This window comes from Solanum pennellii, chromosome 4 (assembly GCF_001406875.1).
Source record: "Solanum pennellii chromosome 4, SPENNV200".
Classification (NCBI taxonomy): domain Eukaryota; kingdom Viridiplantae; phylum Streptophyta; class Magnoliopsida; order Solanales; family Solanaceae; genus Solanum; species Solanum pennellii.
In genome coordinates, this window is record NC_028640.1 from 70086492 (window position 1) to 70110670 (window position 24179).

Genomic DNA, 24179 nt, shown 5'->3' on the forward strand with positions numbered 1-24179 from the left:
AAATTAAATACCTGCAATTTGTACAAAATCAGATGCTCCATAGCAAACTAAGTTTGCTATAGAGCGGAAATAACAAAATTGTAACCATAGAGTGGTAATATGATTTCTAATTTGCTATTCCTAGAATTTACTTTTTCTATTGCCTAAATCTATTGTAAGCAATGTGGGGTGAGTATACACTTAAAAAAAAACAAATGCAATTTAAGTACGAAGATTCTCAATCAACGACTTTGATCCACACTTAAGGGACTCATTACATTTTCATTAATTATGTATCGAATTGCTACTCAAACTTGACATAAATCTCTCAAAAATTCATTCATACAACTTATTAAACAATTTAAGCGCACCATTTACTTTATAATTTTTAGCACTCCATGTTTATTGTTTGATCTCCAAAATTTCGTTATTGTAATTTGCTATTCAGTATGATAATCACAGTACACAAAATATCATATTTTTTTCATTTAGTATTTGACAAACTAAGCTAGCGTTTGGCCATAGATTTCCAAATATTCTTGGCAAATATTATTTGAGTGAAAATTTGGGTGAAATTTCACCATCTGTTTGGCCATAAAATTTGGGAAATATATTTCACCTTTTTAGAAAAATATGATTTATACGCACAAGTTTTAAAAACTATCAAAACTAACTAAAAGTTTGTATTACAAGTCAATTGAATGTTTGTTACAACAATAACAAATAATGTCTATGACACTAAAACAATGTGGTAATTTGGAGTGAGTGCAACAAGAATTATTTCATGTATCGTGAAGCAGACAAAGTACATGACCTTGTTACCTAAAGCCAATTTTTAATAATTTTCATCAACAATCATATCATTATTTAATATTCACTAAATATTTCATCACTATTTTGGTGTTCACGTAAAAAATGATGTAATACAACGCAAGCAACAACTAGAGAGGGTGTTTTTGTAAAAGATAAAAGATTGGGGTAAAATTTTAATTTTCAAAATATCCCAAATAATGAGATTTGGCCCAAATACTAGAAAAAACTAGTATTTGAAAATTTGGGATATTTGCCAAAAATATTTGCCAAATAATGGCAAATTGTATGGACAAACATTATTTGCCAAATTTTTCCCAAATATATTTATGGCCAAACGGGCCCTAAAGCACAAATACATTTCAAACTAAAGAAAAAAAGTAAAAATTCATCAATTCTCATGTCTTCCATATCTACGAGCTGCTCTGAAACAATATTGCAACCAAAGCATTTGTTTTCTTCAATTTCCTAATTTTTATTCTACTAGGGCGAAATAATCTCTTTTTTTTCCAGAGTAATATTAGAAAGCACCCTCTTTTTGTTATCCCTGCAACTTTTCAATTTTTGAATTAATCGTATGACATAACTAGGATCTTCAAACTCGGTTGAGTCTCTCTCTCGTAGAAACAATTACAGCAGCTTCTGCGCTCATTGATTTTGCACCTTCTAACATCTCAAGTTTCAAATTCTCCGGTTATTAGAAAAGGTCAACGCAATAGAGTTTTCCAATCAAAAACAAGTTCCTTAAAAATGAATATAGCATAAACAAATTTCACCACATTCATATTCAGTATGAAACCTCTTCGAACCCATAAACCACTGAACCAATCTCTAATTTTATTTTCAAAGTATTCAAAATCTCTCTCTATTTATAAGAAAAAGAATTATCTTAAATATGCAATATGATTTTTTTTCGAAATTCATTTGAACACTCTCTCGCCTCATAAATCCACCTTTGCCTATACTCCAACTATCCAACACATCTTGTTTTCACCCATCGCTATAACCTCCATCGCCACCACCCTACACCCACCTCTCATCTTCAATTTCCATAATATCCGCTTAGATTATACATAAATATTTTTAATTTTAAAAAATAAATTAAAAAAATCACTTATTTTCCTCGTAACCCATACACACCCAAAGTAGAATAATAAAATAAAATAAAATTCCTTATGAATCACCCAAAAAAACAAGTTCCCGCTTGTTACTCATATTTTCATTTGGTACTAATAGTAACGACGACGGTTTCATTTCAAAGTCCTTAATTTTTCTTACATTTCTCATTTATTACCCCCTAATTTCTCCCCTTATATTCTCCATCTTTCTCTCTGTTTCCCTATTTTATCGCCTCTCAGATCTGTAAGTTTTTTTTTTCTTCTTACGTTTTCCCTATTACTTGCATGTTTTTTTTTTTATTAAACCTTTTTTTGCATCTTCTTCACTCAAATTGAATTTTGAATTCCTGATTTTTTTTAGAATGTTTAGTTTATTTTTGGTCTAAATTTAGTTTAAATTTTGTAGGTGATTGATCCTCTTGTTGTAGTTATTTTTTTTTTTGGGAGGTTTTGATTAATTCGTTATGTTAGAAGATTTTAGATTAATTGATGTTTTTAATGTTGATTAATGGAGGATTGAAGATTTTTTTTTTTTGATTGAGGGTAGCGTAGAAATGTTTAGTACAGTGTACTTGAAAAAAGTGAAAACAGTAAGCTAATAATAGTGGAGGGAATATCTCGCGGAATCAGTCGAGTTGCGCGAAATGTAAAAAGAAACGTGGAGGAAATAAGTTTTTCGTACTGAGATTAATGTGTTGTTATGGTTCTGAGCGTAGGGTTTATAGGAGACGACCTCTCTACCTGCGTATGGTAGGGGCAAGGTTGCGTACATTCTACCCTCCATAGACCACACGTGGGATTCCATTAGGTGTGTTATTGTTGTTGTTGGTCCAGTGTAGGAATTACAAGTTTCATATAGTTGTGTTGTGATTGGAAGTAGAATAAAAAGTAGATGTTTGTTTAAACTTGTTGCTCGCGGATGAGAGACGCCTCTTGCTTTGTTCATAGATTTCTTGGAACTTATAACTTTTTTTTTATTTGGTAGTTTTTGGCAGCTGCCAAATTAAGAAACTCACTGTGGCTGTTGAGTGTTCCCATGATAGTAGACTCACGTCATGGAAAAAGAAGATGCTATTATGGAAGGTTCTGTCAATCATCCTGCTGCTGAAAAGGAAGCAAATGAACCTATTCTTAACAATGAATCTGTAAAAAAAAAAGTTTCTAGCCAGAGAAATTTAGGGAGTATACCAGATGTTCCGGAGGAGGCGAATACAGTGAATGATCGTATGGATGAACAAGAAAAGAAAATTTCTGTTGATAATTCTATTTTACATTCTGGTGCTGAGAAGAGTCAAGTTGATACAATTAATGGACCGGGGAAGGAGAATTCTTTAGGTGAAAGCGCATCAAGTTCTTTACTTGCTAATAAAAATGAGATTGATAAACCCAATTTAGATCAAGTTCTCATCCTAGGGGAACTAGAATCGTTAAAAAGTGGACAGCAACGCTCCGAAGCAGATATGTCTGGTTTGATTGGAAAGAAGACTGATTGTGTCAAAGTGGACTTGAAAAGTCCCCGCAAAAGTGATAAGAATCTCAACGAAGTTGTTTATGAGGAGGAAGCAGAACCTGTATTTGATGGAACAGAAGAACCTGGGATGGGTGTTAATAGGAGTTTATCAGCTCGTTCTGTACATCGTGACTCAGAGGCGCAGGGATATGTTTGGCCTGAGAAGGCAGTGGCTCTTACAAACTTTGTTAGATCGAAGAGTACAGTTGCGATGAGTACTGTTCTGCGCCGCCTTTCTGGTAAAAGTGATGACGGACAAGATGTTACAGCTGAAGAAGATAAGAGTAAATGCTTTGAGAAGAGTGCTGTTGCATCGCAAGAATATGAAACGCAAGCCGTGTCTCAGAAAACTGCCGAACGGACTGGATGGAATCCCCTAAGCTTAATTGGGATTTTACGTGATGATACCAGAAACAGACTTGTGGATACAGAGGTCTCACCAGAAGCAGTTCTACCAATAGCCATGAAGGGAAGGATTATATTGTATACAAGGTTGGGATGCCACGAAAGTAAAGAGGCAAGACTTTTTCTACGCCGGAAAAGACTCAGATATGTTGAGATCAACATTGATGTGTATCCTAGTAGAAAGATGGAGCTGGAGAAAATTGCTGGTGATTCTGTTGTTCCTAGAGTGTTCTTTAATGAAGTTCTAATAGGGGGATGGAGTGAGCTAAAGAGCTTGGATGAGTCTGGAAAGCTCTCAGAGAAGATTGAGTATGTAGTTGATGAAGCACCATCATTTGAAGCTGCTCTACCACCTCTTTCTGGTGAAGATGATTTGTCTAGTAGTGGGTCTATCGATGAGCTAGCTGTTATTGTTAAAAAAATGAAACAATCTATTGCTTTGAAAGACCGGTTTTATAAGCTGCGCAGATTCACCAACTGTTTCCTGGGATCAGAAGCTGTGGACTTCCTGTCAGAAGATCAGTACTTGGAAAGGGAAGAGGTCAGTTTTCAAATTGCATAAAGAATTAGCTTATGTTAACTGGATTAAAATAAGTGATCATAAAAATGGCACCATAGCAAAATTTCGCAACATGCGAGTTATGGTCGTTAATCCATGTCTATTAGGCTTTGCTTTGATACTTAATATTCCATGTCTTGTTGTTTGTAACTATTACTAATATTTTCTACATAAACAGCAGAGTGAAACTTCCTCTTGAAATCATTATATATATGTCTGATGTCACCAGGTTAATACTCAATAGTTATGTAGATAATACTCCTGTAGGATATTCATGTTTTGTACTCAAATATTTCTTTCCTGACTAAAAGTCATTTCTTTTCTTGTGTCTTATTGTTACATATTTATTTCTACATGCAAAAATAATTTTCATACATTAACTGTTCTTGGAATTGTATTTTAGTATTGTTAAATAGAACAAGTTCATTCCATGATCTCAATTATTGGACTGAAAACTAAAATATAAATTGGTTAGGTATATTGTTAATCCTTGCAAAACTGTACATTTACTTTACACACACACACATTTTGATGTGATTATTTTCTCTTTAAAACCTGAAAGTCTCCTTTCATTATGTTTACTCGAAATATGTGTGTGGTCTAAGAGCATCATGTTCACATTTTCCTGATAGAACACTGGAGATTTTACTGTTGAAATCAAAATTTGAAAGAAATTTTGATGGGGAGTGAACTCAGCGAATATTACTGTTGAAATCAAAATTTGAAAGAAATTTTGATGGGGAGTGAACTCAGCAAATATTTATGCACTGGTGCCAATAGGTAGACGAAAAAAATGGACTCACAAAGAGATGAAGAAATCCATCTAGTTAATTTCTCTTCCATAATCTTTAGAAGATATGGAACTAGAAAGCAAGAAGAATCCATATAGTTAGTCCACACCATATCTGTGTGCTGTATTATCAAAAATCATCTCTTCACCAGTTAAAGCGATTGGGAGATGCTACACGAGGAGTTATCCCTTCATGGGTGAAGCAAGTGTATGTTCATAGAATGAGGTGCAAAACATTGATGCTAATTATATGACCTTAAAATATGAAAAAGAAAGAGAGAATGTGTGAAAATCTTAAGTCTCAATACTTTTCTCTCTACTCTCTACTGTTTTCAGCCTTCTCTATATCACTATTGTCTTCTTCTTCTCGAACTTGTTATCCCTCTCTTTCTACTAATTCAGTTTCTCTACTCCTTTGATACACTTCTCTCTTTGCATTTTTCTTCTTCTAACAATGAATACTTCCTTCTTCTTATTCCAGTTTTGGGTTCTCTTTTTCTGCTACTTTTTGATCTTGGATGTCTCTGTTGCATTCCTCTTCTACTTTCTTATTACAGATTCATAATTACTAAATTTATTAAATACCATACTGAATGCATCAATTTTTTTTTTATTACCGAGAAATCTCCTGTGACTCGCCCTTTGGACCAATCACAACCTTCTAAACTCGGTTGATAATGGACCTGCCCCTCTACCCTTTTCCATTTAGATACTAGGCTTCCCTTGGCATGGTGTGGGGCTTGCACCTGTGACCTAAGCCACAAATCCTCCACCTTTTGCCACTCGAGCTAGGCCTTGGTGGCAATGCATCAATTAATTTTTATGGTCTTTTTCTGAGATTTAAAAGATCTATTATGTGATTGAATTTATCTTTCCTTGGCCTCGTAGAAATTACATATAATAATATATATTAAGTTGTTGAACTAATATTGTCATTCTTGTATTCTGGATGTTGTACTTGGTATTTCAATTGCAATCGTATGCTTTAAATCTAAAATGCATATTTGTTAGGTAATATGTGTATTTGTGGTAAATATTGTGCTTCATGTCAAAAGCATGCAACACTTCTTGCTTCTTGCTTAAAATTCCCATCCGCCTTGTTTCCTATATGATCTTTTCGCTTTTAGAAACAGTTTTCGTGCTGTGGATCATAACACTTCTTATTGATTTTTATCCTTTAGGCTGTTGAATTTGGTAGGAAGCTTGCAATCAATCTTTTCCTTCAACATGTACTAGAGTAAGTATCTGTTTTTTCTTTTCATCCATCTCTACAGTGTGTATGTGTTTTTGTCTCAGTGTCTAATCCGTCTGATATGTGTGCCTGTTCCTTGTTTTTTACAGTGAAAATGTGTTTGAAGATGATAACAGTCTGTATCGTTTCCTTGACGATGATCCCTTTGTATCTCAGTGTCAGAACATACCGAGGGGTTTAACAGAAGTGAAGCCCAAGCCCATAATAGAAATTTCATCTAGATTGAGATTTTTGTCTCATGCAATTTTTGAAGCTTATGCATCTGAAGATGGAAGACATGTTGATTATAGAAGCATCCACGGCAGCGAGGAATTTGCAAGGTTGGTTTCTTGGGTTCCATAAGCTAACAGAATCACAGGATGATATCCAATGTGTGTTCATACTTGGGTACACTGTACCATGCTTGTAGAACTTGTATTTCTTGGTATCGACTGAATGTTGCTCTTCTAGGTACTTGAGAATAACCGAGGAGCTTCAAAGAGTGAACTTGAAAGACATGCCCAGGGAGGAGAAGCTTGCTTTTTTTATTAATCTCTACAACATGATGGCCATTCATGCAATATTGGTTTGGGGACATCCCTCTGGACCAATGGAGAGGAGAAAATTATTTGGAGAGTTCAAATATGTCATTGGTGGGTGCACATATTCACTATCAGCTATCCACAATGGAATCTTAAGGAGCAATCAGAGACCACCATACAATCTAATCAAACCATTTGGAGTCAAAGACAAGCGCCTTAAGGTAAGACTCTGTTTACCTGGTCACAGTTATATCTTTGATTCCTACATATGTAGAATTTGGAAACCGGACATTCGTTATGAGCTATACTAGCACAAATGGCAAGGTTCACATCTGGAGGAACAATTAATACATGTGATCCTTGAAGATGGAAAAACTATCATAATTTGTTGTGGTTTTCTTTGGCTAAGTTTTTAGTAGATGAAGTACTTTAAGTGGCTAACATTTTGTTCCAGTTGAAACACCGAGTTATATATTTTTAGCTTTTCTCGCATGGAGAAATAATAGGAGTTTTTCTGCTGCCACTTTAAAGTTGTAACCATTCCCTTCCCTGGAAGGAATATAGTGCAACTAATGCTTATTGTCTACATCTTGAGAGGGCTGTTGCCTGTCTGCATATACTGTTGCTTGAGAGTAATCTTGCATCAGTATCAGTTGTTTCTATTCTTGTGTGTTTCCATGAAGCAGCTTTATCAGTGGACTGGTTATAGATTTGACTTGATATATAATAGTACAAGTTTTTGATTCCATGAATTTTGGTGCAAAATGTTGACAGCACAATCTGGTTATAGAATTGGAGCTGCAGTGATTAGTTGTTGTGTTGGCCCACGTGGTTGTATTTTGAGACCCTTCATTTATATTATGTAATGTTTCTTGATCCATTATCTGTCTAATCCCCCCATAATCCACCTCGCTCTTTCAGGTAGCTCTTCCTTATTCAGAGCCTCTTGTTCATTTTGCTCTGGTTAATGGTATGCGATCTGGGCCTGCTCTTCGATGTTATTCACCTGGAAATATAGATAAAGAGTTGGTGGAGTCTGCCAGTGATTTCTTAAGAGATGGAGGACTAATTGTTGATCTTAGTACCAAGGTTGCATACGTTAGTAAAATCTTGAGATGGTAAGTTCTTAATTCATTTGTGTAATCCTCAGGGGTGTGTCCTCCCTCCCGTTCTAGTAACAACCCTATGCAATGATCTGGATATCTGATTGTTATACTTGCGTAACATAGAGTTTCAATAACACCATACTAAGAATTGCTATTTCTTTTGTCAATTCTCAGGTTTAGTGTTGATTTTGGGAATAACGAGGTTGAAGTATTGAAACATGCTGCAAATTACTTGGATTCATCGGTATCTCAAGCTATGCTCGAGTTGCTCGCCAATGGTCAGCTGAAGGTGGTGTACCTACCTTATGACTGGGGACTGAATAACTAGTTTTGGATTCTACCTCCATTCTCAGAGTTACCGTCAACTTTGTATGCTATAGCCTATATTACAAGAAATTTCAACATGCTATTATGTATAAGTTAAATTCTTGTTTCTTTGGTCTCAACTCAACTTGGCTCTTGTCACTGTTATCTGAGGATTTGGTGATATTGCCTCATAAAATAGCAAAAGTAATAGATTAGACATGTTATATTTGCTGGTTCCCAATTGATTTTTTATTATCTATTATCATGTGAGTTATTTATAATGTGTCTTTACATTCCATGCATAAAGAAAATAGAAGAAAAAGGACACACTTTCTTGTATTCTGACTTATTTATATATCGACAGTGTAAAGAATTTTTATATAGTACAATCAATAAAATGTTGGAGGTAACCCATCATTTAGGTATTTGAGGTTGGTTAGAGACAACCTAGAACTATTTTTGTTTGGTATATATGGTAGATTATGTCAAAAACTTTACAAATCTGTCTTGTTAAAGTTGTGTATTTTAATTAATTTAGGTATGATGCTGTTGCGTTTAAGTAAAGTTTAGCTTGCAAACATGCTTACACGCTATGTCATAAAGAGTTGAGAGAAAATGCACAAGTATCCTTCGTAAATTATGATCGAAATTTCATAAACGTATTTTAACTAAACTAAGGTTTTACTATTCCCGTGAATTTATTTTTTTGGTAATTTTGTGTCCCTTTTTAACTTATGTGACATTCAAATATCTCTCACGCGCCTCAATTGCGTGGAATCACGGAGTATGCCACGTAAGAAAAAAGTGTATATAATTACGAAACAAATAATTTCAAGAGTAATACGTTTAGTTAAGATGTGTCTCTGAAAATCAATCATAATCTAGGGAATACTCATACATATTTAAACCTATTATAAATTACAAAAAAAAATTATATTATGATATATATATGCTTTAATGGTGATGATTTTTTCCTTAAGTTTCTCACTAGGGAAATAATGTTTTTTTTAAAAAAAAAAAAAAAACTTTTCAAACATTTATAAGAAAGAATGAGACAAATTTTCAAACCTCACCTAACAAAATTGACCCCAAAGAAAATGAAGTTATATAATCATTGGATGATATATTATTTTTAACTTTTATTTTTAATGTAAACAAAAAAATATTATTCAAATTTCATTGGGTAAAATCACGAATTAGGGTTTTCATTGCTACTACTATTAGATTAAGATACAAAGTTTAAAATAGCACTCTCCAGTTGAGACTATAAATTGAACTGCAACCACTGCTTGCTCCTCTTCCTATCTTTCTCCGACGATAATCGATCTGTAAGTTCCTATTTTTCCCACTCTAATTCCAATAAATAGGGATATGTGAATTGTGTTATTATTGTTTTTGTATGTTGAATTCCTATTTTTGAGGCATTTGATGTAAAATTAGCCCGGAGATCTCAGGTTCGAATCCCAGCTAAAATTCATATGTGGGTTTAATTGGCACTGTGCTTGTGGACTGTAGTTAGGCTGTTTGTTGGATTTGTTGTGTTTGCTCAAGCTAGCTCAAACACCACCGTCATTACAAAAAATGAAATATACATCATAGTATTGGGTATTGTTAAGTTACAATACTCTTATCAGATCATTCTAATGTACTAAAAGTTTTTTTTTTCCCAATTTGAAAGTCAATTTGTTAGAGAATACCTTTTTTAATTCGTATTATTGCAACCCAAAATGCGTCATTAAGTTAAATGCTAATCCTAATTTGTGTATCCAATAGGATGTTTTCAGGTAATGTTATTATGTAATGGATTAGAATGTTTTGTATGGTTGAATAGAATAGAGAAGAAAAGAAAAGAAAAGAAAAGAGCTTCAGTGGAGTGAAGAAATATTTTGTTTTTCTATTGGAAGATTGCTTGGTTGAGAAATTTGTTGTGAATCTGAGTTGCTATCGCTTTTGCTTGTTGTTTGAGCAGATTCTTGTCAAATACCATTCATGTAGTTGATGCTCTTTGGTGTTGGAACGGCAAGGTTATTTTGTTTTGAAGGAATATATACTAAATCTACTGTTATAGTTGGTTATATTTTCCGTACAAGAAGTTTTAGTACGATGAACGAAGTTGGAATTGATAGTGCATCTAGTTTGCATACAGTGAAATCTGTGGGAGAGGCTCCTGTTCTACGTCCTGTGTCAGTGAAAGCAAAATGTTCTTCAAACGTTCAATCAACCCCAGAAATTGAAAAGAAGTATGTCCATGGTGTTTATGATGCCATTGCTCCCCATTTCAGTTCCACTCGGTTTGCGAAGTGGCCTAAAGTGTCAGCTTTCTTAAGCTCATTATCTCCCGGTTCTCTCATCTTAGACGCTGGTTGTGGAAATGGGAAATACTTAGGATTAAATCCTGATTGTTTCTTCATTGGCTGTGACATTAGTGCGGCTCTTATTAATATATGTGCAGATAAAGAGCAGGAAGTTTTGGTTGCAGATGCTGTGAACCTACCATATAGGACTGGTTATGGTGATGCAGCAATTTCTATAGCTGTGTTGCATCACCTTAGTACTGAAAGTAGGAGGAGGAAAGCGGTAGAGGAGCTTGTCCGTGTTGTTAAAAAGGGCGGGTGTGTTCTAATTACTGTCTGGGCTAGGGAGCAAGAAGACAGTTCACTGATTGAAAAGTGGACTCCACTTAACCAAAGGTATGTAGAGGAATGGATAGGACCAGGGAGTCCTCGAGTTCGCAACCCTTCATCTCCTCGTATCCTTGAAAGCATCCCAGAAGCAGAGGAAAATAGTGCAGGGGAGCAGTTGAAAGGTCTACATGCAAACTCTTCTAAAGTAAAATCAGCTGAAGTTATGCACCCAACATCTCTGGATGAAGGTCATTCTTTGCCTACTGGGTCTGGAAAAGGTTATTTAGAGCAGCAGGAATTTTTCGTTCCCTGGCACTTACCTTATCATCGAGCTGAAGTTAGTGGGGCTTCAGCTGTTGCCTTGGCTAGTGGTTTGGCAAAGAAAGATGATAAGAAGGGCTCTGTGGTATACAATAGATATTACCATGTTTTTAGTGAAGGTGAACTTGAGAGGTAATTTCTTTTCAATTTTAAAAAAGTAAAGGAAATCTCTATACTCTTTTTTTGTTTTGACTGATATCATTTTCGCTATATGTTAACAAATGCTTGTCATGGTTAGTAATTTTTCCAATCAACAGAGACAACCAAATCTTCTTTATACTTCTTATAGGTTTTCCGTTGTGTCTTCTTTGGCTAAGACAGCTTTAACACTTAGTATTGGATTTTGAGTAGAAATTTAGTGTACAATCAATCCTGTCGTAATAATATGGTATAGAGTTTGAATCTCTAAAAACATATCAATATTCAGGAGGTCCCATGTGAGTCTGTGGAATTGTATTGACCTCAAAAGACCAATGAGCTTTAGAGTTTTGATTATCACATTGTTGGCAATGCAGGAGTCACCGTCAACCTTATTCGGAAGTAATAATGACAACTTTACTGTTTATCCCCATACACTAAAGTGCCTGCATATAGATGTATGAATAAAACCAATCAAAAGAGCCTCTGCTTCCAGCTGATAAGTTTCTCTTTATAAGTAAAGTTTAGTTTAGTATTTCTTTTCCATCATCGGAGGGCTTGTACTTGTGCAACTCTAATTTGTTCTTTAGTTATTTCTTTCATACCCTCTCCCACCTTTTCTGTTTGGGGTGGGAGGGTTTCGAGGAGTGGGCAAGATGAGGTGGTACCTCTCTGTTACACAGTTTCACCAAATTAGAAGTTCTACCAATTTGTAACAATGAGCTGCACTAACCAAAATGTTCTGTTTTTCGACAGGTTGGTGGCTGGTCTAGACAATGCCATTCTTGTTGATAGATTCTATGATAAATCAAATTGGTGCATCATTCTTGAGAAAACATCGTGATAGTGTTGAACTTTTTAGAAGATTCTTGTACTTCCATTTGCAAAATGAAATCTAGTATATGAAGTCAACAACCCTAGTTATGAAAGGGTGGTATTGTCTTTCATGCAAGGAGTATGCTGCTACTGATTATGGAGAAACAGAAATATACGTCTAGTTCTTCATTCTCCGCTGCTCGCCTGGTTTCATGTATCTCTCATCCTCATATGATCAACTGCCTCCTTGTGTTTATGTATGATACTGTCTAGTAAAATGCAATTATTTTTATGACTTTGGAGACAGACCTGAGAACAAGGGTTTGATATCCAAGTTACTTCAGTTTTGGGAGATAGCATTTTCTTGAATAAATTTATGGCTGTGTTTGTATGGTACTGAATACATTTAACAGCGCGTCCCTAAGTTCAAAATTGAATCATAAACCACCCTTTTAAGTTTACAGGTTGGTTTCTTTGCGCGGTTAGTGCAAACTTTGGAGATCAAAATTGAGGTGCACGTAAGTTAAATTTAATGTAATCACTTTTATTGTTGTAATGAAAAAGTAAGCAAAATGAACATCGATAGGAGATTTTGATAGAATGATGTAGAATTTTCATAATATAATAGCAAGTATATTAAAATTACCAAGAGTATAACAACGATTCTAGGACTAAAGATCAACCGAAAGTAAGCACAAAAACTTCAATAGGAGATTTGATGGAATGATGTAGAATTCTCGTAATATAATAGTGGAGAAAATGATCAAAAATATCCCTCAATTTTGATATAGTAATTTATTATTCCCCTATCATTAAAATAAAGTTATTATTGCCCACATCGTTATTAATTTCATCATTTATGCTCCTATATTGACAAAAATTCCAAATTAACCTGATTTCAATTAAAATTACTTAATAATCTATTTTAGTCCAAATCCGATCCAACTAACTTAATCCAAACTCAAGAACTCCACCATCTTCGAAGGTCCATACTTTTCCCAATAAACCAGAAAAGCACAGGTGGAGCCGACCCGACCCGTTTTCCTTCCATCTGCCTGGTATTTTGTTGTAACAAACTGGGAGTGAGTGCTGAGTTCATCTGCTTTCTTCTTCACTTATAAACCCTCAAAAAAAATAATCTAAAAGAACTTTTTTATAGCATCAAATAATGGTGCTAGCAGCTTCTTTAACAACATGCTATGCCGTTTCTGTACGGCCGTCCAGCTCTGCTTCTAGAAACTTCTCTCTTCTTCCGCCGCTATCTCGTATCCGAAGTCCAATTCAACAGCGCCAGCCGCACCTCGCCGGAGCTAATTCCGGAGGTATGTAAACTCTCCCGGTCGACTATAAGTCACTTATTCATGCTCCTGAAACTTGAATAATTTGTCAATTCGTTTCAGCTATAGCTAGTTACACTTATCTCAATCTCTCTTCATATTACACTCTATTCCGTTGATAGTATTATGAAAATATTATATTTCTGATACATCTTATTTTGTATAGTCTAAATCATTTTACTATTTGAATATGTTCAAAATTTGAATTTAGATATCTTTATAAAAGAAAATTTAGAAAATGAACGTAGTTGTAATGTATTTCTGTCAAAGTAATCTTTTGGAACTTAGTATGCGTTTGGACAAAATGTGTGGTGAAATTCAAAAACAAGATTGTTAAGTTCAAATTTTGACTTAAACATGCTTAACAGGGAAGAAAATAATATAAAATTGAACTTAGCTGTGATGTATTTTCTGTCGAATTAATCTTTGGAACTCTTAATTTACTATGTTTTTGGCGAAAATTTGTGGTGAAGTTGGAAGACAGGATTATTTGAAGTTGACAAAAGTTTTGTCTGAGTTAATACTTTCCTTTTGGATCCAGTATCATTAGTTTAATATTACCTGAGTTAAGTTAACATCTTAAAATCTAGGATTAGTCAAAGCTCAATATAAAAATGGATAAGGGGAGTAGAATAATTTGTCTATTGGTTCTGTGAAATCGTTTGAATGATAATGTTGTCTCTCAAAATGTTAGGTTCTCTCTTATCTATAAACGGAGTGAGGTTGCGACAGTCATCTTTTGCTGCTGTAATTGGTGATACAACTTCTGTGTCAGATGGAGCAATTAACGAGGAAGTGTCCGCTACTAAATTATCTGATTCTGCTACTACTCAGGAAACTGACGTGGAAAATGGAGAGGACAGGAAAGATGCTTCTGAAGGGTTGGATGAGAATAAAATGATCCGAGTATGCGACAAGTTAATTGAGGTCTTCTTGGTTGACAAACCCAAACCTACTGAATGGAGAAGATTGCTAGCATTTAGTAAGGAATGGAACAATATTCGGCCCCATTTCTACAAGCGATGTCAGGACCGAGCAGACAGTGAAAGTGATCCTGGAATGAAGCACAAGTTTCTCAAGCTTCAAAGAAAGCTAAGAGAGGTAACTAACTTCCATAACGAGCATTGAAGTTGTCATTCTGTATATGCCAAATCATGAATTAGTAACTGTGTTTGCTTTCAATTTCCGAAGAGGCTCAATTATGTCAAACTCATTTTGGAATAGTTTCCGATCTCCTTGAATAAGATCAAACCTTATTTCGTTGCATTTAGTTGAGGTTCCTCTTTAAGAAAGTTTCAGCAAGGCCTCGGTTGGCTCATAAATACTAAAATTTATCAGTTATTTATGTTTAGTTGTTGCTAGTTGCAGTGCTCTAATTGGAATGAGATGATCAATGGATGGAGGATTATATTAGTAGATTTCTTGCAAAGTTTCTTAATTTCTTGTGTTAAAATTTTCAGCTTTCATGTGAGCTTGGTCTGTTTTAGTTGAAATTCAACTTGGACGTTTCTTTTCCAGGTTGATGATGATGTTCAGAGGCATAACGAACTTCTTGAGGCAATCAGAAGGTCACCATCGGATGTTAGTGATATTGTTGCCAGGCGTCGTAAAGATTTTACAAAAGAGTTTTTTGCTCATCTTCACACTGTGGCAGAATCCTATTATGATGATCCAGCGGAACAAAATGGTAAACATGCCTCCTTCCTGTAATATTCTTCTGCTTTTGGTGTCATACTTCTGATGAACATTTGCACTGTAATCTGCACTAAGACGCTATTTCCTTTTCGCGATATATACATTCTAGAAATGTTGCTTCCCATATATGAACACATATACTCTCCCCCAAAGCTCACAATATGTGAAGTCACTCTTAAGGTCTAAAGGAAAGAAGTTAAAAGGTATCAACTGAAAAATTTCTTCTCTTGCCATATAAAGCAAATGCTAGTATGCTACAATTTAATATTTTGTTCAATGAGATAGAAGAAGCTTTGGAGAATCTCTGACTCTGGGAATGTAACCCTCTTACTGTAAATTCAGGAATTGGAAACCATGAGCTCTACAAAAATCAGTTCCTCGCTTTTCATAACTTTGTTTCTGCTGTTGATTGGTTGCACTGACAATATTTTGCTTTTTCTTAATAATTAGCTGTGGCAAAACTAGGGAATATGTGTTTGGTAGCTGTGGAGGCTTATGATACTGCAACTGAAAGTATGGAAGCGTTGAATGCTGCAGAGTTGAAATTCCAAGATATAATCAATTCTCCTTCCGTGGATGCAGCTTGTAAGAAAATAGATGATATGGCCCAAAAAAATCAACTTGATTCAGCACTGATGCTCATGATTACAAAAGCATGGTCAGCAGCCAAGGAGTCGGACATGGCAAAAGATGAGGCAAGATTATTCTTTTTTCAGATACAAATCTACATCTTACTTCTTCCAGTATTTTCTTTATTCTAGCATAAACTTATTTTTTTATTAAGAGGAGGTCATTGTATTATAAAAAGCAAAAACAATACTAAGGGAGTGCTTGTCTATTTACAGGTTGAGCTAAAAAAAACCAAAAAAGCCCTTTCTAATCTTATAGGGATTCCTAGAGGCTAAGAATTAATACTGCACCATATAATAAAAAAAAATATTTAAAAAAATAATACTGCATCATTAAGGAACTCCTCACATCAAGAAGTGAACAAAATTATACAATTAAACTTGATCTTCTGGATTTGCTTGCCTTTTCTTCGAAACGTCTATTGTTTCTTTCCCTCCATATCCACCATATGAATTCTAGGATAGTCTCTCACCATCATGTTTTATGATTCCTCTTTTTTTTGAACTAGGGTTTAGGTAAAAGTGATATATGATGGCACAATATTTGAAGCCTGAGACTAAGCTAGTGCCTTTTCTTCATCCTTGTTTTCTTGTTCCTTTTCTCTGCCATTGTTCCAACAATGTACCAGTTCTGCAGTGTTACTTGGCATAACCCATTTCTCCTGAGTAGGGCCGTAAGTTTGCAATGAATGAACAAATGGTTTATGGTTCTGCCTCCTCCTGCATTTTTGACATATATTACATAGAACGATACCCCTCCTTTGAAGGTTTCATGAGCCAGTCAAGTAGTCTAGGCTTTTTAGTAATGACCAAGAGAAATAGGCCACTATGTGTGGTGCTTTTGTTTTCAAAAATTAGAACTTTTGCTATGTTGCACATCTTCATTGCAATTGATGCTATGGCAAGGTTCCAAAAGATTGAGCTAAGTTGTAAATTTTCTAACTTCCTAATCATTGGGATGCCGTCTGAAAATGAAGTTTCAAGAGCATTGGTCTCTGTAGTTAGCCACGTGGCATCAGGCTGATTTTGACAGTCTGTATTGAGCTGGAATTGGTCTAATGGGAAAGTGATTTTTATCCTCCATATTGAGGGAAGTGCGTATGCCCATAAAAATAGTGTGTGCGTTCACTCCATCAAGTTGCTTTGCCCTCGTGACCTTTGCCTTTTCCATCTAGCATTTGAAGAGAACCTATTGTTGGAAATTGGTATGCTTAAATGTTGAAGTTGCTATTGGAATTTTACAGGTAGCATAGCAGGTCTCCACCTTAGAGGTGGTGGTCTATGTTTTAGAATTTCAGGACAGATAGACATAGCTAGCGCTAAAAGATAGCAGTCATTTGGCCATTCTTATCTAAGTTACATGATTTCATGTTTCAACCCTAGTGTTTTGATGATAAACTTTTGCATGAGATGCAGTTCTGTAAAAGTAAATTGACTCAGCACAGTGTTTGGCTCTACTCACCCCCTCGTGTCAAATAATTTATTCCTTTTTTTCTAATAGGGAAATGGTTTGGCTTGTGAAGTCTTATTTTCCTTCTCCATTTTTCAGGTCAAGGATGTTCTTTATCACTTGTATAAGACAACAAGAGGAAATCTTCAGAGGCTCATGCCAAAAGAAATCAGAATTCTGAAATATCTACTCACGATTAAAGATCCTGAGGAGCGAATGAGCGCTTTGAAAGATGCCTTCACACCTGGAGAAGAACTTGAAGGGGAAGATGTAGATAATTTATACACGTATGTATCAAATCTTATACTTCGACAGTATTTCATTCTGAAATTTTACATAAATATAATGTCTTAAATACTACTTCCCATTAGAGGTTATATATTTCTCTCATTTTTCGGTTTCTTTAACGTAGTTTTACTTTTTAGCTGTGACTAATAAATGCCCAATCACTACAGGACTCCGGAGCAGCTATACAACTGGATAGGGACAGTGCTGGATGCATATAATCAGAGTAAAGAAGGCACTCTTATAAAAGAAGCCAGAGACTTGATGAACCCTAAAATAATTAAGAAAATGGAGGAGTTGAATAAGTTGATCGTAGATAACTTCATGTAAGCATTTGCTTGATCGTAAGAAGGTACGAGCTTTGCTGTCAGTGCCAGATTCATGCTCGTGCTATAAATCATCCATACGCAATATATCCCTACTCTAATCTGGGGGACTACATGATCGCGTCGCTGGTTGTATAGAAAATTTGGAACTTTGTGTATGATAGGGCTTCTTATATTTATTGTGGGATGATAGTTAGTTGATGGTCTTTCTCCTACAGAGAAGCATGTTACATTTTGATGCTCAGTTACATCTTTAGTATGATCGTTATACACGAATATATTATTTATTATGAAGCTCATTGATAGTCAACGATCAACGTGAAAAGGTACCTTTCTTTTAATAGCCGTGGTGACGAACCAGCAAGAGTATCAGGTGATCGATTTGTCCACCTTTTTGCGCAACTTATGAATCCGTTGAGAGGCCATGTATACTTCAGATCTTAAAGTATGTATACATTTGTGCTTAGAAGACCTATACAATGTTTGTCTCATATGACAATAAAACACATCCATCGTTTTAATTCGGACATTCATGGGAGATATTGAACATACTTAGCATATAGAAATGGATCATGAAACCAGAAGATAAATTGTATCATGAAGAAGAAAGCTTGTACTCGGAATACCTATACAAAAGTTTGTTTCATATGTGAACCAACATTTCTCTGGAAAAAATCCTTTCTTTTAGAGTCTAGAGTCATAACATAATACAGGACATTCATGTGAGGGAGTTGTTGAACATACTAAGCACAGAAATGGCTCATTTGGATAATTCACTCTTCTTGCAAAAGCCCATCATGCTTTTATTCGTATCACAAATGAACCTGTAAACATCAAAATCCCGACAAAGCAAGTCATTATGAGCAAATCCTCCGTACGATTGGAATGGTTAAAGACAGGGATTTTCTTCGTCATTTGCATTTTTTATGTAACACAAAATATTTCCTTTTAATAAATAGATAGATAGATGGATTTTTGAAATAACAATAGTACCTCTACCATAGTCACCAGCTTGGTGTGAAATTCATTGATTTATAAAAAAGAAAAAGGAGTCTATATATATAGTAGACAAGTAATTCGAACAAGAAAAGTTTGCACAACTACACAAAAGTCAGACATTTCAGTTACCCGGTGATCATATATTGAAACAGAGAAGTACCTAGCAAAATCTACCTCGTAAGTTGAATCTATCTATCACTATCCACAGTTTCTAGTTGATGCTTCTTCCCAAATGGCCAGGGCAATGATGTGAAAATGGTCTTGAGATATCTTTATCTAATTAATAACATAAGTATGACCTAAAAGTGCCTTGAACTTAAGTACTCTTTGTGCTCAAAATGTGTGCTTCTAGGCAGAATTGCCGATCAGATAAGAGATTTCTTGCCCACCCACTTTTCAAATAGGCATGGATATTATACAAATGAATGAAGCTCTTAGTTTCCTCCTCAGTTAAGAGAATTAGCAGATAAAAGAACTCAAAATGAAAAGACTTACAAGCAGGAAGATTAGATATATCTGCAGAAACTGCACAAGGAATTCCAAGGTTTGAAAGTGCTCCCCTTATGATTCCACATGGGAAATAGAGATGCATTCCTATGGCTTGTGCAGCTTTGTTTTCAGCCATCGCTGAAGGATCTTGAATAGAACCAAGAGTTTCTATAGAAGGATCAACTGACATTCGCGACAGCCAACGAAAACGATTGTCTTGCAACACAAAGGTGCCCTATATGAACAGGAGTTAGAGATCACTCATGCTTAAGCAGCAATGGCACAAATTCTCAAACTTACTCTGTGATTTGTCTTCAGGTTATCAATTTGCTTCTTGAAGACCTCAGACCAGAAATCCTTGCATATGAATTTGATAGCCTCCAGATGATCAGTGAACCGGGGCCTATCCATGGTATACCTAGTAAAAAACGAAAATATAGAAAGTAAAACATGAAAGGTAAGACATGGTCCAACTTAGTAATAAGATATTGAGCATGGATAATCATACCGAGATCAAGATAGAAGTGATAAAAATTCTCAACTAAAAGTCAGGACTCACTGCAGATAATATTAAAATACGGTTCAACACAATCTAGAGACTACATTACACTTCAAACTAGAACACAGAGCAAGAACAGTCTCTGGGTTGCAACTTGATGACAAGCCACAGAAGTTTGTAAACTCAATAAAAAGAAAAAGAAATAACAAAAAAGAAAAGATAGAGCCTAGAGTTTCAGCCTACAAAGTTATGTATGCTTACATCATCATTAATTTTAATCCCTCCTATAAGAGATACCTTGACAACCTATGCTTGTTGGTTGGACGGGCTACCAGTGGATCAGTAGAGGTTCAATCAAGATGGCCTAGACACCATCAATATTGAAGCTAAAGTGCACAAGGGCCAGTTCAGCTGAAACTAGTCCTTGATACCAAAGAAAGTTCTGGCCACCTTAACAGATCATTGAAGAGAGATCTCCTTCAATGATCAGCGGTAGAAGCCATGAAGGTACAAAAATTCTTAATGAACCAACGATAGAAGGCCAACCCATGAAAACTACAAAGTTGAGAGATAGTTTTGGGCTCACCTCATTCTTTACAACTCATCACATTCACAACGAAGGGATTACCTAGGCAAACCTGTTCAAGTGGGCCTTACAGTTTGTGTGCAAGCTTGCTCAACACACTAATCAGAAAGCAATTAACATAAATTTTGCTCCATAAGAATGATTATTTATTTATTTTGACAAGTTAAGGTTAACGGAATGAAGTAACATGCATGAAGGTACTAAGGGCTTTAGACCTTTGTTGCTCGGACTTTTCAAAAATGTCGTCACACCCGTGTCAGATTATACAATGTTTTTGGAGTATCCGACACGCACCCGTCGATATTTTTGAAGAGTCCGAACAACAAAGCTTTAGACTACTAACAGGCAGGACTATCCATGCAAAACATTTATTACTTGGGTCTTAGGCAGACTAGGAACTGATGATAACCACCACACAAGTCAATGTTAGAATATATCCTCATGTCTGGGGATGAAAAATCTGCACTTATTAGTCATCATATTAAGGCACATTCTGCACGTGTCAATCCTAGGAGCAAGAAGTAACTGAACAGCTCAAAAGACTGCAGCTATGGTAAGCAAAATCAATTGTTAAATAACTCCTAGGTTGTTCAGCTCAGTTCGCTTTGTAGGATTTCCTATAGTAAGGCAAGTTAGGTTTAAAAGCCATGAATGAAGTCAACAACATACTGAATGTCCCTAAAATAAAGCTCATCTCGAAGATCCTCGGAAGCTCGAATGATAAATCCACAAAATCAGAATTGTATGGGTTTACCTCTTTGGGAAGCGTAAACTAGAAATGCTTGAGAGATAAGGGTCCTTTACAACAAGGTAAAGACACAATACAGTCTCAATTGAAAAATTCCACTAGCAGTGGATGTGACAAGATGTGAACACTTAGAAACAGGTCTTTGAGCAGTCGACTCACTACTGAACTTAGGAAATATGTCATGAGGTTAGGTAAATTTGAGAGTGACTGCCTTCCTTGCCTATGAACCTTTATGAGAAAGTGTTTTCCTCACCATAGCTAATGACATATCTATAAAATAACGTCAACTAATTGACAGTACACTTCATCTTGGTGAAGCTTTATATGAATGGCAAGGAATCTTTTCTTGTGTGTGGGTGGGGCCTATTTTAGTAACTAGTAAGGTTATTCTATTAACCAAGCAACCTTGAAGGTTAGGGTAAGACTCTATTATCAAGTTAGGCACTGCCTAGCATCTTACCTAAGCCATCCATAAAAAAAAAAAAAAAAATCTTTTTGAACCCATACAATTAATCCTGTCAACCACAAGTTTCGTAGACTTCCCTTGAGACCATTACTCGTGTAAATGATGGTACAGGTGGATATATACTTCCACTTGTTATCTGTTACCAAATTGGCTATTACACACACTGAACCACATTGAGATGGGCTTTTTCCCCAAGGCTACAATCGATCTCATCTGTAGAATTAATCAAGTTGAACTAACATCTCTTCATCATCTTTGGAGTACTCATTAGCTAATCGTATGGCAAGGCAATGGTGGCGTCATATTACTGGGATCATGAAGATAATAATAATAGTTACTAAACACATCGGAATGGGAGGGACAGAATTTGGAAAATGACAGTTAAGAAGTATCATTGCTAACATTTCTTTGCCTGGGAATAAATGGGGTAGTGACTCGGATCGGATGGGACTCTCCAATCTAGAATGTCCTCGACACAAGGAGCAGGGTTTGAACTACAAGCAAAACCCTAAGGATTTTGGTTTGCTTCCTCCACAGAATCAGAGCCATAAGGAGTAATTTCATCTTAACATCGAGTCAAGCTAGCAACAGGAACATTTTGAGTTCTTTCGAACAATATATAAGTTGTAGATCAAGTAATTGAGACATAAACTCAGTGACACTAAGAATTCAGTTGCCTAAAGCTAAGCATTTTGGAACTTCATAAATGTACTGAACCGGAAAATGTCAAAAACTCAAACACCAGGAGGACAATTTGGAACTGTATAATCTCGTGAATCTGAAAACATTCGAAATAAATACTTAACAAATACAAAATTTAGATACTTGAAGGTGTCCATATCTATGATACTTCAATCTATGAACTTTATCCCCAAAAATCAGAGAGAGTAAATACACCAAATTAGCACTATAATATGATCTGTACCAATCAAATTCAAGTGTTTTGCCGGCGTTACCTCTCGGAAAGTTGGTGGCCGACCTGAAAACCGATGGCTTCGATCCGGCGGGCGGCGAGCTCAGGTTTGTCGGCGTAGAATCCATTGCAGTAAGAAGAGACGATCTCAGTCAGTAAACTCTCCACACAGCTCTCAGATACCTCTCTCCCCATTTCTTCCACTTCCACCTCTTTGACCCCTTGTGTTAACAACTTGAATAAATATAAGTAGATTTATTTGTTAAATATAAAAAATTTAAAATTCCCAATTAACTTAATTTTTATTGTAATTGTATGTATACAAAAAAATGTAGGGTATAAATGGGTTCATCAATCATTTATAAAAGCATAATCTTTACTATAACAGATATTGTAATTTGAGTTTTAATCTTTTTCAACTTTTAGATTTTAAAATTAATTAAAGTTATGAATATCATATTTTCTTTCGAAATTAATTATAATAAAGAAAATGAGGGATGATAAAATTATATTTTTAAAATATTTTTATTAAATTAGTTCACGTGATCGAAATAGTGAAGGGAAAAAATATAGTATTAGAACATAACACTTTAATATCAAAATGCATTATAGTGGATATAAATTGATACGAATGTGTTTAATTAGTTCTTGTGTAACTTATTCAACCACTAAATCATGTTCTACTATATTACGCCTTATAACTCATGTAATTTGTAGGTCAGTTATTATTCATAAATCACATTATTGCTCACATTCTTCTAATTCATTTTAAGAAAAAATTCTTCACTTATAAATAGTTCTAATTTTGTTTTATTTTGCGTATAAGAAAATAAAGAGTGAAGAAAAATGAAAAGTATTATATTGTTTTTATTTTAAGGTTTATATAATGAAAGAGAGAAATAAGATCGAGAAAAATGCAAATTTTTGACTAATAATTCTCTATGCAGATAGAGTAATTATATATCGAAGGAATGTATTATTATTATTTTTGGAGTTTTGAACCCTTCAATTAATCTGAAGTTGTTTGACAAACGATGTTATTTTACTTTTATATTCTGAAACATACAAATTAAGAATTATATTGCTAGATAAGTATATATTATGCAACACTAGATTTAAATTTCCTTAAAAACAACAAGCAAGATATTTATATTTCAGCTTGTATATTTATATATTCGTTATAATTTATATTTATATACACCAATATAGCAATATATATTTGATATTCAAATAAAGCCAACAAAAACCATTGTAATTCTAGAGAACTTTCACAACACACAAACACCACCAAGTAACAAAGTTGTAAAGAAAAAGTAAACTGTTCAAGAAATATGTAGATAAGATCTTAGACGGTACGGTTAAAAAACTATTCATGTTTATATATATATGTATGGCATAATAGATATATCAAATTCTATATTTAATTTTAAATTTAATTTTGACCTCAAACTTTTATACAAATAGGCACTTTAACTATCTTATCTTTCAATAAATAAATACGC

The 24179-nt window shown here is 34.9% G+C and overlaps 4 protein-coding genes across 4 annotated transcripts; 3 read left to right on the forward strand and 1 right to left on the reverse strand.

The window, feature by feature from the left end:
* Window positions 1-1730: 1730 nt before the first annotated feature.
* On the forward strand, window positions 1731-8611 carry LOC107015976. The gene is made up of 7 exons (XM_015216435.2): window positions 1731-2151; window positions 2893-4363; window positions 6353-6408; window positions 6513-6743; window positions 6874-7165; window positions 7866-8062; window positions 8225-8611. The coding sequence occupies exons 2-7, from the start codon at window positions 2963-2965 to the stop codon at window positions 8376-8378; spliced, it is 2331 nt and encodes a 776-aa protein (XP_015071921.1). The 5' UTR covers window positions 1731-2151; window positions 2893-2962; the 3' UTR covers window positions 8379-8611.
* An 888-nt stretch (window positions 8612-9499) lies between these two features.
* Window positions 9500-12716, forward strand: LOC107015589 (tRNA (carboxymethyluridine(34)-5-O)-methyltransferase). Its single transcript, XM_015215903.2, has 3 exons — window positions 9500-9684; window positions 10326-11433; window positions 12196-12716. The coding sequence occupies exons 2-3, from the start codon at window positions 10355-10357 to the stop codon at window positions 12281-12283; spliced, it is 1167 nt and encodes a 388-aa protein (XP_015071389.1). The 5' UTR covers window positions 9500-9684; window positions 10326-10354; the 3' UTR covers window positions 12284-12716.
* A 491-nt stretch (window positions 12717-13207) lies between these two features.
* LOC107017863 (uncharacterized protein At4g37920) lies at window positions 13208-18294 on the forward strand. The gene is made up of 6 exons (XM_015218142.1): window positions 13208-13577; window positions 14287-14693; window positions 15111-15279; window positions 15738-15982; window positions 17466-17653; window positions 17822-18294. The coding sequence occupies exons 1-6, from the start codon at window positions 13424-13426 to the stop codon at window positions 17979-17981; spliced, it is 1323 nt and encodes a 440-aa protein (XP_015073628.1). The 5' UTR covers window positions 13208-13423; the 3' UTR covers window positions 17982-18294.
* Window positions 18295-18517: 223 nt separating this feature from the next.
* Window positions 18518-22976, reverse strand: LOC107017864 (trafficking protein particle complex subunit 6b). The gene is made up of 4 exons (XM_015218143.2): window positions 22721-22976; window positions 19766-19883; window positions 19472-19700; window positions 18518-18801 (listed from the first exon to the last, which is right to left on the reverse strand). Exons 1-4 carry the CDS (start codon window positions 22870-22872, stop codon window positions 18773-18775), a joined length of 528 nt encoding a protein of 175 aa, XP_015073629.1. The 5' UTR covers window positions 22873-22976; the 3' UTR covers window positions 18518-18772.
* Between the last annotated feature and the right edge of the window lie 1203 nt (window positions 22977-24179).

Excerpts from the sequence above, each read along its gene's own strand:
- LOC107015976 (XM_015216435.2), top strand. The coding sequence starts at position 2,963 with ATGGAAAAAGAAGATGCTATTATGGAAGGTTCTGTCAATCATCCTGCT. Across the intron at positions 4,364-6,352 it reads AGTACTTGGAAAGGGAAGAG|GCTGTTGAATTTGGTAGGAA; the intron begins GTCAGTTTTCAA and ends TTTATCCTTTAG. Across the intron at positions 7,166-7,865 it reads TCAAAGACAAGCGCCTTAAG|GTAGCTCTTCCTTATTCAGA; the intron begins GTAAGACTCTGT and ends TCGCTCTTTCAG.
- LOC107015589 (XM_015215903.2), top strand. The coding sequence starts at position 10,355 with ATGCTCTTTGGTGTTGGAACGGCAAGGTTATTTTGTTTTGAAGGAATA. Across the intron at positions 11,434-12,195 it reads AGTGAAGGTGAACTTGAGAG|GTTGGTGGCTGGTCTAGACA; the intron begins GTAATTTCTTTT and ends GTTTTTCGACAG.
- LOC107017863 (XM_015218142.1), top strand. The coding sequence starts at position 13,424 with ATGGTGCTAGCAGCTTCTTTAACAACATGCTATGCCGTTTCTGTACGG. Across the intron at positions 15,983-17,465 it reads CGGACATGGCAAAAGATGAG|GTCAAGGATGTTCTTTATCA; the intron begins GCAAGATTATTC and ends TCCATTTTTCAG. Across the intron at positions 17,654-17,821 it reads GATGTAGATAATTTATACAC|GACTCCGGAGCAGCTATACA; the intron begins GTATGTATCAAA and ends CAATCACTACAG.
- LOC107017864 (XM_015218143.2), bottom strand. The coding sequence starts at position 22,872 with ATGGGGAGAGAGGTATCTGAGAGCTGTGTGGAGAGTTTACTGACTGAG. Across the intron at positions 19,701-19,765 it reads ACCTGAAGACAAATCACAGA|GGCACCTTTGTGTTGCAAGA; the intron begins GTAAGTTTGAGA and ends CTGTTCATATAG. Across the intron at positions 18,802-19,471 it reads TATATCTAATCTTCCTGCTT|GTTCATTTGTGATACGAATA; the intron begins GTAAGTCTTTTC and ends TGATGTTTACAG.